We start from the raw sequence: 14,948 nt of genomic DNA, 5'->3' as shown, positions 1-14,948 counted from the left end.
ACCACTCACCCTGGGCTTGCTGCCCCCTATGGCCCCTGGACGGATCGAGCCGGTCTCCTGGTACCGGCACAGGATCTTGGAGACGCAGCCGTGAGAAACTCGCAGTTGTCGCGAGATCACGCAGGGCCGGATGCCGTGGTGGGCCATCTCCACTATCTTGTGTCGGATGTGGTTCGGCAGCGGCCTCCCGTTGATGAAGACCCCACCAAGCTGGTTCACTCTGCCCTGGCCCAGTGGGGTGGACACTGCGTCGCCACAAAAAAACAAACAAAAAACAAACACACACTCAAAAACATTCACATTCAGCGAGACGTTATTCAATTGAAGGTATCCTACAACACAGATGAGATTTTAATTTGATTAGATTATGCCACATTTGCTGCTTTTATCTCCATTCGGACGCAGATTGCGCACATTATCATATTAAGCATTTTCCCGGGGAGATTCGTGCCAAACTCGTCCTGACAGGATGCATCCAAGGATCCACTCCGGGATGCAATTTCACAACCGAGAGACACTAGAGAGGATGGCACTCCCCACCTTGATTATTCCTAGTCATGCTGTACAAATATTGATGTGATCCTTTGAGCCAGCTCTTTGCCGTGTGTATTATTGCCATTTCCAGCTGCGGGACCACTCGAACAAATCCCGCAGCTCGAGTCACTTGCGAGCTACGTGGTTTTTGCACATTTCAGTCCAGGGTACTTGAGCACGAAGCGGGTGTAGAATGGGGAAGAAACAGTTTCGCTCAAATGCATGCAAATACAATGATCTTTCTTTCTTTTTTTTTTTTTTTTTTTTTTTACCCTCACTCTCCTTCCCTCCTCCACATATATGGACTATTTCAATGTTGTGTGCGTCTAATAAAGAACAAAAATATATTAAATTCCAAATTAGCCATTTAATTTTGAGGGCCAAAATAATTAGAGATATAATGAAAGATTTTAACCTATTTTTTCTGATTAAAACCAATTCTAGTGCATAAAAATAGAGAATAAATATTATAAACATTTCCCGGAAACAATAAATGAATAAATTGGAGAATGTTGTTTTAAATACTGTCTGAAATGCACACAAAACAGCCAGAATATACGTCTTATAAATTACACACTTTTGAGAATTTGGAGCATTTTTAAGACACCGGATTGTATTTTCTGCAGCTATAATTCTCCCCTGACCATGACGTGAGGTTAACTTTAATCAGCCCTGACTGCGGCGCGTTTTGTTCACCCATCTTTTTACTTCCCAGCGTGTCGCCGAAGACAAACTGTGCCCACCGCCGCGCAGCGTACGAGCTCTCAGAGCGGACAGTTTTGCTCTCAAACCAGCACAAGTTCAAGTATCAGGCACCCGTGGCTGTCCTTGTCCTCACCTTCCAGTGGGAAGCCGGTTCGAGGGTAGTTCTGGCCTGGCGCAGGGCGCACCATCCGAGGCACTGTTCCAGGTAAAGTAGCCATCCTGTAGCTACTGAGGCAAACAATAAATAAATAAATAAAAATAAAATCACTGCGCTAAAGAACGTGTTTCACTCTGAAATTCCAAGTCAAAATGCAAAAGAAAAAAAAAAAAAAAAAGAAAACGGAATGTGTTTGGAAAGATCAGAGAACAGGCGCTGTCCAATCCCAAATCCCAGGCGGAGTAAATCTGGACAGACCCTTCTTCCACCGGGGGACAATAAAAAAAAAAAAAAGACAGAAAAAGAAAGGGTTTTCTCTCCTTTTGCTTGATAAATGGGCCAAAAATACAACGACAAAACGCTGCAACAGCTGCAACGAAAACCTCCACAGAGGTAAGTTTGCGCAAAATAAAAATGAAAAATGGAGGCGCAAGCAGCTAAATGGTGGCGCGTTGTGGGAAACGCGGTGTTATTCTTTTCCCCCTGGTGTACTTTGGGTTCGGTATAATGTCTGCCGGCTGGCTGGAAGTAGTTTAAGTGGCCAACTTTCGTGCATGTCGTAGGAGGAGACAGCGGAGCGCTCCCATAGGCTCGCTGCCCTTTCTTTTATGGATGAAAGGGAGTGGGTTTAGCCAGGAGCCCGGCGACCAATCAGATCGTCACGTTTTTACTTTTTTAATTCACCGCTGCCTCTCTTAGAGGACCACAGAGAAGATATTCTAGAAGAAGAACTGTTGTGGAAAAATGAGCAGAACATTAAACATCTGAAGTTTTTCATATATATATTTCTATTCACACATTTACTTTTATTTCACTCACAATTACCCCACATCCTAAAAACTACTTAATAAAATATACATTTTAAAAATATTTATTTATTTACTTACTCAACTTTTACAAATAGTTTAGAAAGCAGTGTAAGACAGTCTTCTAATTAAATTCCAACTAAAAAATATATAAAAATAGAATTGAAAAAAATAAAGTCAGAGCGTTTTACTTATCCTTTCTGTTCAAAGTTGCAGTATTTTTTATTTTGTCTCCACTGCAACCAGGAGCCTCCCTGTCAGACCAGACTGAGGTTGGAAGAACTGCGGCTCTTCGCTTGTTAACCTTTCAATTAGTCAAACTGCTGCGCTGCGTGAGCGCCTAGTCCAATCCTCTTGCTTTTGTTGTAATTGACTACAACATTTGGATCGACCCGATATTGATGACAACAGGTCAGACACAGAGGGCGACCTTAAAGAGTAATTGTTTAATAATAATAATAATAATAATAATAATAATAATAATAATAATAATAATAATAATAATAATAATAATAATAACGCGTCACCGCGCATATGGAGAGAGAGGAGGAGAGGTGTGCGTGTGTGCTTGGCTCTGTGGGCCCACCGTGCATATAAAATCGTGTGACAATTGCCGTGGAAAACACTCCTGGTGGAAGGCAATTTCACAAATAATTTTAGCAACAATTAGGGAGTGTGGCGGGGTGAAATGGCGATTTCACATGCAGATGCGCCGGTGGGAAGGAGCCACCCCGCCGAACGGATCTCTGACCCTCGCTCTCCCCGCTTTTGGTCTGCTTCGCATGGGACAGAGGGGCCACAAAGAGACCGCCTCAGCCTCCTGGGGAAGGCGCAAAGAGCGCTGGATTAAGTCGAGCATAAATCATCCGGAGACACAAGCCGCATTCCACTTCAAGGAGAAAGTCCAAATAAAATTTCAAAAAGTACAAACATTCTGCCTCTTTGGAGCTACAACAGGTATTGCCTTTGAAATGAGGCTCCGTGTTCCCTGAACACACCATTGGTTCAGCACTATAAGGTCTTGCCTCTGTTATCCTAATCATTACAAGCCTGATATTCATTTGCTATGCATCTGTTTATAATTACACCAAAAAGAAAGGCATTAGCAGTGTGCAGAAAATTTTTAGATTGTGGTGAATTTAAGAGTCAGGCTGTGGAAGGGATTTTTATATATATATATATTTATGTATGTATTTGCAAGCATTTGTAGTCTGTTTCCTTTTTCAGAGTATCAATGTAAACTAAATATAGGCTTATCAGAGGCTGTTTCAATCATTTAACACAAGGGTTGCAATTGCTCAGCGCCGCTCTTAAAATGTTTGCACGCCACAACAAACGCAGTAAATGCTGCTGTGTTTAAAATGCAGAACATGCAGGATTCATAACATTTCTCTTGATAGTGTGACATGTTAAAACAGACTGAAAACAGAGAAAACTCTTTCACTGGAAGTGGTGGGATCGCTGCAGAGTCATAACATATATTCTTTTACCAACTTAGATTGTAAACTGGATTTTTACTTTGTAATAATTAGGGTCAAACTGGTCTATATGTGGCTGAATTTTTTTGTCTTTATAATTGTGTTGTCTTTAGTTGACTCTATCAGATGTTTCTAAATAATCTGACTTGTAAAGTGAATTTAGATTACGTTTGTTGTGAACCGGTGCTATGGCAATAAAGTTGAATTAATTTAAAGAGTTGTTTTCTGAAAATATCAGATTGCAAAAGTCAGAGTCGGGATTAAACTCTTAAGGGAATTTTTTGGATATTTGGAAACAAAATAGCCCACAGAAACTAAAGTGCATTTTTTCCAAACCTACTCTTATTACAGTACATTCTTATTTGTTATTTAGAGAACTGCTTTTAGATCCAAAAACAGTGTTCATTCACCAGTGGGCGAGTCATGTTCATAAACGACATTAAAAAATGATTAAAAGTCACTTTTCTACTTATAATATTTCTGCGTTGCCTGTTTTGCACCCAAAGATTCATTCTTGTTTCAGTGTCTTAACTCTTAAAGCATTTTTTCTGTTCAGTTCACCTCGACGTCTGGCTCACATGAGCAACTCCGTCACTAAAGTTTCCTCTCAGCTGCAGCAGACAGGAAAAAAAAACCCCAAAAAAACAAAAGCTTCCTCTCCAACATGATAATGTCTCCAATCTTATCTCGATCAGGACCGCTCTTCAAACACTTCCCTGCTTTAGCCTCTCATTATTTGTGTTATGGCAATTACCCAAAGTTTCTTTCTTGCTTGTAGGTGAACACCCCTCCTCCTCCTCCACTCATTCTTATTTCACTATGGATTCTTCTTAATGTGTAGTTTTAGTTGTTCAGAAGAGACAAAGCACCTTTGATGAGAGGCATAGCCAATTTGAGCTTTTATCTTTGTCTGAGAAGAACCACAGCAAGTTAAGTGTATAAAAGTTTGTGTTCAAAAGTTAACATTTTTTTAGTTTGTTTTTGCACAGAATATAATTTATATAACACTTTCTGATAGATAAATCTTTAGCAATTCAAAGTTAATTTTCAAAGAAGAGCATTGAAAATAAATTGTCTTACATTTTGAAGAGTAATTGGACATTTAAGCTTGTTACATTTATTATTTTGCTATTTCTTGAGACAAAAAAATAATTCTAGGCCACATTGTTGCATAAGGAGAGAGAAACTTGTTAATCTGAAGATTTCTTTTCCATATTATGTGCATTTCTGTCTTTGTTGAAAACAACAAATGCTTCGAAGAACAAACCAGAACTCTGCAAAAATAGTTGGTGCATCAGTCAGCTGCCTTTCTCACCAGCGTTGGTTGTTCTCAGAAATGTTTCATGCAAACTCATTTAAAACAGATGCAACCATGATAAACTGCTGCCCAGCATTTCCGAGACCCTGAACACCAAAAACAGCGGCCATATTTTTATCGTCATCCTGCATCTATTCAAAACGAAGATCACAACTGTGAAGCTGTTTCAGCAGTGACAAAGTCTGCACTTCCGCCAAAGACTTGTTAACTCGTTGAGACATTTTCACATCTGCTCAGAATGATCCAAATGTGTAATCACCTCCTTACAGGGAATTATTTTTCTTTTATCATGGTGTACAGCAAGCGTATAAAATGGCCTCTTAGGAGGAGACTAGGGTAAAGCCCTACTATGTGTTGTAAGTGTAATTAAAGAAAGCTGATTTGAGATATTCATCACATGATGTGGGGCCCAGGGAGAAGCTCTGATTACACATACAGGGTCTAACAAGGTGATGTTTGGTTAATATGGAGAGCAGAGATTCAGAAATTCCTGAAAAACTAATTTGGATCCAGTTAGCTGACACGTAAAAATTGACTAACATTTGACTGCTTTGCCTCCAACTCAGTTAACCCCGGAAACATGACTTTAAAATGAAGAAGAATGTAATTGTTATTGTTTGGAAAATCTAAAATAAATGTATCACTAGGTCTATAACAACAAAAACGGAAAGTTATAAGGTAAGTCTTGAGAAACAAGAAGAGAAAAGTCTCACTGAGATTTATGAGGGAAAAAAAAAACTGAAAAAAATGCATATTTTTCTGAAAAAAAAAAAAAAACAACCTTTCACCTCTTCAGGCCTGCAGAAAGGTCCTGAAGTACAGACAAGGGGAAAAAAACAAGTCAGCTACAAGAGAACAACACAGCTTTTTTTCATCAAGAAACCACAACTGACTGGACGACTGTAATCCAGTTTACATGGTCCCAGGGTAAATTGTGAAACAGGCATGAAGAAGAATTGTTGTATTTGTGCAGATGGAAACAAAATGCGCATATATTTTATGACCTTCAGGTACTGCGAGGGATTTCTTTGGGGCCTGCACCATATTTGTGTTGAGAACAGATTGATGTGGACCCAACACTGGGTTCCCAACACTGAGAAAAACAGACAAAAGGAAGTTCTGATATGTGGTGAAATGGTCAGTTTTAAGAATTGCCAAGAACATTTTTTGGTCTGCTCTTTCCAGAGGGATTGTAAAAATGAGAGGAAATGAAGATGAATTTGAGTTTGACGTTTGAAATACTCACCAAATGTTATGTGTTGCAGAAAACTAACTAGCACACAGCAAACTAAGGGAAAGCATGACGGTGGCAGTGTCATGCTGAAGTCCTGCTTCTTTTTAGCAGGGGCAAGAAAGTTTTTAAAAGTTTCTTGAAGATTAATAAAGCTAAATGGCCTTGAATAAGATGGGAAAAAGTCACAGGAAAGACAAGAAATGTATATTTCATGTGCTGAAGGTAACTTTGGATTATAAATATTGAGTTCTTATCTCACATTTGCATATTTTGAGATGAGCCTTTTGCAAACTGAGGTGTGCATTTGTTGTTTTTATTAGGGAGACAAAAGGATCTGTCCTCAAAAATAAGGAAGAATATGGAAAAAATGGTTTTGGAAAATTATTACAGTCATGTACTTCGCCTCTTTAATTCTTTCTCTCGGACTCATACATGTAATTCATTCCTGGTCATTTATATAGTGCAAATTCACAACAAATATTGCTTCAAGACACATCAATCACAAACATGCTTTCCAATTAATCCTTGTCATCAAGTGTTAATCTCAGTTTATTATTCAAATAAGTTTAAAATGTTTTCTGCCAAAGGAAACTCAGCAGATTGCTTGGAGTCACTGCCTTGCTGCATTCACTCCTCCTGGACAAATACTGTAGACAATTGCTTGTATTGTGTTGTTGACTTTCCAGCAATCCCTCATACCGGACATACACGTAGCGACAGTGGAAAGCAAAAACTCCCTTGTAACAGGAAGAAATTTCCAGCAGAACCTGGTTCAGTGCAAGGAAGCAACCATCTGCCATGAGGCGAAAGAGCAGATACACGAAAAGAAACAGTAGAACTGACCCGGCAGCGCTTTCTATGTTAATGATAAGTGCCAAGGTCATGTCAGGAGAGGGAGAACGTTTAATTGTTGACACCATCTCAGCCCATGTCCTCCTGCAGGAAGGCAACACAGGCAAACAGAATGTAAGCAAACTGCAAGAAAGCAAACAGTTGAAGTAAAGGTCAAATGGACATCAGTAGAAGAGCAAAGTGAGGAGAAGTGGTCAGTTTATTTATTGAGTTGCAAAGATAGCTCAGGATAAACTAACCCCTTAGAACGAGCCATGGAGAACCGGTTTTCTGGACCGGGCCAGACTCTCGACCCGCCCTGAGAATTCAATCTATGACCCTTTAGTGCCTCACAAAGTCCTGAACCTTTTCACATTATAACTACAAACTTTATGTTGTTGTCTTTCACTTCTCTTATTTTACATAGTGGAAGAACAGTACAAAGTATTGTGTCTGACTGTGAAGTGGAAGGACAATGACACCATGTAAAAACTCTACATTCATATTCGGTACAGAATCAGACAGCTGCATTTTATTCTGAATTTCCTTCCTGTGAAACTTCCACCCAAAGCTCAGTCAAATTGGATGCAAGGCAATTTGTGAGTCTCATCAGTGATTATGAATCGGAATCCAGACTGGGTTTTGACTGGGCCATTCTAGTTTATGAAGATGCTTTCATCTAAACCCCTCCATACAGCTCTGGGTATATGTTCCCTGCTGGATGGTGAATCTCAGAGCGCGTTGCAACCACTAACAGATTCCCTTCTAGGATTGCTCTGAGCTCAGCTCCTCAACCTTTCAATCAGCTGTGGCCAGCTTTCCCATTGATGAATAAAAGCCTCAAACCTCTGAGGCCTTCACCAAACTGCTGGATTAATACAGAGATTAAATTTGGACTTTATTCATAAAACTGTGTAATGTGATAAAATGAGTCAAAAAGGGCACAAAATATTTTTGAAAGGCACCGTAAGCCGAAAAAGATGGTGAGCACTACTTTCGACATACAATACCAGTAAAAACATTCATTTGGTACATAAATATGAATTATGTGTGGAAGTCAAAAAGCAATCAGACTTAGCTACAGATGCTAAGGTAAGCTCTCGACGCGTAAGGCTGGACACAAACGTGTGAGACACAACAGGCAGCGAAACTTTGATGAGAACCAAACAAAAAAGCGTCATATCTGGCCAAGCTTTGAACATGTGATTGTAAATATTGCTCCTTTGTTGCAACAGCATCTGCCACAGTAAGTTTTGCGGATGGCATCACAGAACCAGAGGAGGGGGAGCGGGGGACGTCTCAGCTGGATGGGTGCAGGTGGGTACAGAGGTAGAAGCACAGTGGCTGGGGTTTGATTTGTGTCAGACGGGGTGACATCCTGTCGTCGCTCATTATAGTGTGAATTCTGTTTATCCTGAGTAACACCTTCTCCTGGCAGCAGACGGCACAAACTCGTGACTTGACGCTGCAGATTGAGGCCTGAGAGGAGAAGACAGAAAATTTGAACCCAGTCTGACAACGTACCAACGGGGAGGAGACGGCGGACCGTCCACTGAGCGGAGACAAACCATCTTAAGTCTGCGAACGAGGGCAGTCCCACACTTTGAAGCGGCAGGGATTAAATCAGCGAAAAACACAAAGCACACGATGGTGAGTGTTTCAGGAAGTGCAACAGTTTCTTCTTTATTTCACTGGAGCAAAACGGAGGAACTATCTGGATGTTCCCCCAGGCTCTTATCGCCCCGCAGCAGGGCTCACCTGCCCTCTTCCGTTTAACGCCCAAAGAGCTCTCCTTTCTGCTCCTCTGTCATGTGAAATCACACTTACACTCCAAAACCACCACTTTATTTCTCACTTGTTTAAATGGGGATGATGTTAGAGTTTTAATGCGAAGCCTGCTCATCTGTGTCGCACGTAAACAAGGTACCATATCATAGCCAACTGCTGATTTTATGTCTTTGATGATTTGCTCCAGAGCAGCTCAAACACGTTGAGATAATGCAACATCTTAAATGGGGCATAACTTGTCATGGCCGCCTACAATGTCCCTAAGATATGGCTGTTCTGGGTTTAGTGTCAGTATCCTCGGAGACGGGCATTTTTTACAGTTACACACTTAAAAAAAAAAAATCTGCATCTTGCTACTGGGTGTTGAACAAACAGGTTGCATGAACACCTTAAGATCACAGATGAGCAGATTTCCCTGAAGCGTGTGTGAGACTAAATCAGTCAACTAGCATTTTAGAAAAATGTATCCCCGATGATATCCTTCACTAGCCTCAAAATCCCTTCAAAGGTTCGACTAGAACACAACCAGAAGGGTTTTTCTAGTGATTACAATGTTTGCTGATCTAATTAAACGTATCTGTCAAATTGAAGCTTCCAGATGAAACCAGATATTTACTGAAATTGTAAAAAAAAAATCAAACTAAACTTTTTCTCTTTTAGGTCAGTCTGGATTAGCTAAATCATTTAAGGTTTTAAAAAGGTTTCTTCAAGCTCAGTAGTTCACATAAATTTTCCTCGTTTTTGACAGAATTGCTGTCAGAATTGTTTTCGTATTGGAGCTCTTCAAAATAGTTTGCTGGGACGGAACTGGTTTGTTGGCCTCCTGGCTTGCAAAATTAAAAATAAAAAAAAGATCTAAAAAGCTCTTTATATTGTTATCCTTCCACAGTGCATGCAACTATTTTGTTTCGGCTGGATTTGACCAAAAGTGGCTGTTTAACACCTTAAGCAAGCGGAAGCGTTAAACTTTAAAGATAACTGCACCTGTAAAACCACTTCTTTCAACAGCAACATGGCACAAATACACTCAGACCTTTGGTTGAGTTGGCTGTAAAGGGATACTGTGAGTTGCTGGCATCATTTCATAACAGTGGCCAGTGTTACAATCCATTTTACGCGACCAGAAATGCTCTCTTAGTGTGTGTGAGGGTCGGTGTGTGTGGCATGTGATAGGACCAAAATGCTTGGGTATCACGCTCTGATGTGCATGCCAAATCCGCTTGTCCTCTCACACAACCTACCAGTGTGGCTCCGCCGCTTCAGCTCTGCCAGTGGAGGTCTGGGGAGAGCGGCGGCGTAGGAGGCAGGTCACAACCTCTCATAGCAGAAATCACACGCAGTGTGTTGCTCCAATATCACCAAACGCGACCTACGACTGGCTGAGGTACCCCGCCATTTTTGCTTGCTGATAATTGGTTTATAATCTCTGCTGAACAGTGAATGTCAGCAGAGCTGTCGTTTTGACACGTTTTTTTGGTTTTGTGCAGGACAATTTAAAAAGTATGATGCGTCATTAGCAAATTATTTCCTCCTGTTTTTGACCTTCATAAATCATTTTGTTTTAGATCTGAATGGAATAAAAGTGCTCTATCAATAAGGTTTGATTTGATAAATGAAGTTATTTATTTTTGATTAACATGTCTTGCCTTGGAAATCTAATCAAATCCCTTCAACTGCTCTACAGTTTCTCGTGCTATAGCTGCAAACTGAAGTGCATTTTTTAGGCTTTTTCTGTTTTAGACAAACACAAAGAAGGACATAATTTCAAAATCAAAAGATTAAATTAAATGCTGAAGCTTCTAGCAAGACAACAACCCTGAAAATTTAGATAGACAAGGTAATAAACTCAGATTACATCTAGTAACACTTCAAAACCAATGTAAAAAAAAAAAAAATCTGTCTCCATGTCTGAAAAGCTTTTAGAGAAATATCCTAGAATACTTGCAGCTGTAACAAGCAACAAGAGATGGTTTTATGAAGCATTGAACTTAATTTACTGCACTTTTCAGAATTTTACAAGTAAAAATATTAGGAAACCATAAATCCTTTTCTTTCTTCTTCAAATTAATACACTAATTTATGCCGTTCTGTCATGTGTAATAAGAAACAACCGTCAGGGTTTGTGGTTGTAATATGATGCAAAATGTTGATGGGTTGTGAATACTTTTGCACAAAATGCCATAAAAAATAAGCAGCAGATTTGAGTGAAGATTGAAATCACCTTTTCTCAAAACTGCAGCTTTGGTTTGGAGTCAGGCCCATTAAAATCAAATTTAAATGGTGGAGTATTATAATCAAGCAGTTTCACAATTTCAAAACAAAATGATTACTCACAGACTTAACTCAACCTTTAAAACAAATGTAGAGGATGCATTAGTGAATATTCTTTAGAGAAATAACATTTTTGATTGAACATCAGATGAATCCCAACATTTAATTCTATGATTTCTGCAATTTGGTTTCAAGTAAGTACCAAAAAATTTCTCCTTTTTGCGGATTTGTCCATGCCTTTTCTATCAACTTAGTGAAATAGCTTTATTATTCTTTTTTGATTTGGTGAAAAGAAAAATAGTAAACAGTTGCAATGATTGCAATGACTGTTGGAAATACCAAAAACGAGACATAAGTATCCAGAAAGGTTTTATGTTAACTACTTTTATCAAGATATAAGTAAAACTTTAAAAGGTAACAACATTTGCTGCTTATTTTATAGTTTCTTGTTTAATTATTAGTGAAAATATGCAGGTTTAAAAAAAATCAAGTTAAGGGACAATGCAGCAGTTGAGGGTGCAATTTTTTTTATTACACTTTATAACATTTCTATAAGAGACAAGACACCTTATTCACTTTTAAAATTATCCAAACGACTTCTTATTTACTCAAAAATAGTAATTATCTTGTTTTTTGTGGTTTTCAAACATTTTTTTTTTTTTTTTTTTTTACAGAATCACAAGACACAGTTTATTGGTCTTTTTGCGTAAGTTCCCATTTTCAGCCTCGCTGGAGATCAAGATCTCCAAAGAAAGTCAGACAAAGTGGATGGAAAGCACAGTTTACAACCTTGTTATGACAATTTGTCCATGAAGACATATGCAACTATCCAACAGACTTTGCTTTTATGAAGTCTAATTTTGGGCTTTTTGCAGTCCAACTTGAAGTATTTAATCATAGTAAAGGCAATCAGTGTGACAGTCTTGTTTGGTTTATATCATGAAAGATATTTATATCCTACAATTTGTGAAGTTCACTAAAAACAGAAATAAATTCAAAAAGCACATTTATTTTGACATCATTCACTATTTTTCTATTTTTTTGTGGCGGCTTTGGCAATTAAACACATGCCTCCCATTTACAGAGAACACAGAGCATCATTGGCTCAATCAGTGGCTGCAAGAGTTGACAAATCTCAGAAAAGAAATAGAAGAAAAACAGAAAAAGAAAAAGTCTCTTTGTTAATGAAGATAAAAGTAATGGCTCCATTTTGCATGCTATCACAATTAGTCTCACCACAACCATCTGAAAGATCCTTCCAGAGAAGGCAGATCACTTGACCCCCCATCTGTGACTGAATCCTATCGCCCCATTAGGTGCTCTCTGCAACCATAACATCTATCTCTCCTCATGCTGGACACAGATGCTTAAAAAAGAAGAGGGCATCACAAAGAGCTGACAGTGTAGAAGTCACACGGCGCCTGTGATTGAAAAGGTCCATTATTCAGACTAACCAAGCCCAAGAATCTTATGAATTTGCTGGTGCTTTCAAAAACAAACTTAAAACAACATAAAACTGCTGTGTGGTTGGGATATTCTCGAGTTTAAAAAGCCGTCCTCGATGTGAAGTTAAAGGCATCCTCTCATGAGAAGAGCTAAAGCATAATCATAATTTTCTTTGTTCTAATAAAATGCATTTATTTCACAGGGAAAGCAAAAACATGGAGGTGAGGTGTTTGTTCGATTCTGCAGAATGCTTGAAAATTGGAAGTTGCATTTACCAATCAGTCCGATATCCTTTGGGATTTTCTGAAATAATCATCTGATCATATTGGGAATAAGAAATAATCATTTTCTTTTGCATGCATAAACATTGTCTCGGGGCATCACAGGGTCCACATATTTCCAAGAATTATTTCCAGGATTGCATGTCAGGATTTGAATCCTCTCCCAGTAAGCATGTGGGTTTCTTAAGAATACTCATATGACTTCACTCCGCATTTTTAAAAAAATGCAACTGAATTGAAGAGACAACACTGGTTCGACTGTAGAAAGGTATAAAGACGGACAGTATTGTCACGCTGGTAGACTCACCTCCAGGTGGAAATTTACCTTCCTCCTCCTGGTTCATCTTCCTTCAGCGTTCTCACAAAGGAGAAAATAAAACGACAAAATTGGGATGTGCTCGACTTTATTTTGCTATATTTTACTTCTGCACTACATGTTTAAAATGAACAGTAGGTCAATCATATAACAACTTAGTCTTGCAAGGTTTTCCAGAATAGTGCAAAAATTTTAAATACTCAAAGTGGCTGAATAGTTAAGGTCAGGTTATCAAAAGCAGCTAAAACAGGAACATTTCTAAAGTAGCTCAACCCGAAGCATGAATCCATTTTTAATTTGCACACTGCAGAGTAGTGAGGTGTCCAGAGAAGCTCATGGGTGTATTCTTAAACTTCTGTCCAGAATTTTAGAGTTGTCAAAATCTCCTCACCTAATCTCCAGCTGCAAACCATCGAGTAAGGTCTGATCCGATTATTAATATTCTCACCAAATTCATTTTGCATTGTGAATAAATCACCATGAGTCATCAGATTAGAGTAAAAATCAACAGGCTTAAAACATAACACAACAGCACAGACAACTTTGGAATGACTAACAAGAAGATGTATAAGTTTTGTCTAATTTAAAATGACAAAAAAAACCTTCCAACAACATTATAAAGAGGTGAACTGCTCTGAAATTATCTACAGGGTCTGACGGGGCCTTTTGGTGGCTCAGTTATCACTGCTGTCACATGGCAAAAAGTCTTTTCTCTCTGCAGAGTTTGAATGTTAAGAGTTCAAAAACATGTATTAAGAACAATAAAAATGAATTGAATGACTTCTACCGATGAATTAAAAGAGCCATAAAACGTTTTTCTTTTATCTGCCAAGGTTTCCACGGTGGAGCAGTTCTTAGCGCTGCTGCCTCACCTCAAAAATATTCAAAGTTTGAACGTCTCCTTGCTGCTGATTGAGCAGCAACCTGTCCAAGGTGGACCCATGCAGCCCTGACCCAGGCGGATGTATGAGTCTGCTGCCACCTCGATGTGTTTTTGTGTTGCAAAAGTGTCACAGGCTGTGCTGATTAGAGGGACCTTTGGGAAAATTGAAAAACCAGATTCCAGCATTAACACAGAGGTAAACATTTGACTGCAGCAGCAGACGTATTTATGTTGCAAGGATTCACACAGGATTCCCAAAAGCACAATCCCAAAATAATCCAGGCAGACATTTGAATGAATCACAGCTCCTAATTGACTCATTCTAATTCTGGTGATTCGTCACTGCTTAGCGTGGTCAAAACAGCATTAAATTTTATTTCTGTCCTTATTTTAATCGAGCAAACCAAAGTGACTCAAAACACAGCTCTTTCTTGCTTACGGTGGTTTAATAATTTATTTACTTTCAAAACCAAAGGAAGCCACTGAAGGGCTTTCATAAAGAATTGCAATTATTAAGAGGTTTGCTGTAATTCAGCACCCACATGTCTGAGGAAGTTCAACGCGTAGAAGGTAGGAGAAACACGTTCCACATAATCACATTGAATTCAAACGAATTTGCCTGAATAGTCTGGAGCAGCGTTCGTCATTTAGAGCAGTCTCGCCTCTTTTTCCTGAGTAAAATATCTGGTCATCTGAGCGGCGCTAACTGAACTGTCACAGATGATTAGAGGAGGAACAACTCGTCTTGGTATCCCAAAGAGCATGAGGTCCTCACGAGAGAGGGTGAGCCACAACCAGAATCAATGTCACCGTTCAGATAATCATGCATCGCCGATTCACCATGTAAGATGCATTTTGTTTGCTGCCTAACTGTGTAAAGCCTCTATTCATTTTCTGACT

General features: G+C 39.1%; 1 protein-coding gene across 3 annotated transcripts in view; it reads right to left on the bottom strand.

Moving 5' to 3' along the window:
* Positions 1-1,950, bottom strand: part of pax7a (paired box 7a) — a 56,012-nt gene extending 54,062 nt beyond the window's left edge. For all 3 annotated transcript variants that reach the window (XM_055027085.1, XM_055027087.1, XM_055027086.1), the window contains exons 1-2: positions 1,373-1,950; positions 10-245 (exon numbers count right to left, since the gene is read on the bottom strand). In XM_055027085.1, the coding sequence (XP_054883060.1) occupies positions 10-245; positions 1,373-1,457 (321 nt within the window). In that variant the 5' untranslated portion in view covers positions 1,458-1,950. The remainder of the gene's footprint in view (positions 1-9; positions 246-1,372) is intronic.
* Positions 1,951-14,948: the final 12,998 nt, after the last annotated feature.

The sequence above is a fragment of the Poeciliopsis prolifica genome, unplaced genomic scaffold, assembly GCF_027474105.1.
Source record: "Poeciliopsis prolifica strain line A6 unplaced genomic scaffold, Auburn_PproV2 SCAFFOLD003, whole genome shotgun sequence".
In the NCBI taxonomy this organism is placed as follows: domain Eukaryota; kingdom Metazoa; phylum Chordata; class Actinopteri; order Cyprinodontiformes; family Poeciliidae; genus Poeciliopsis; species Poeciliopsis prolifica.
Note: the sequence above shows the minus strand (reverse complement) of the source record. Positions and strands in the feature narration are given on the sequence as shown.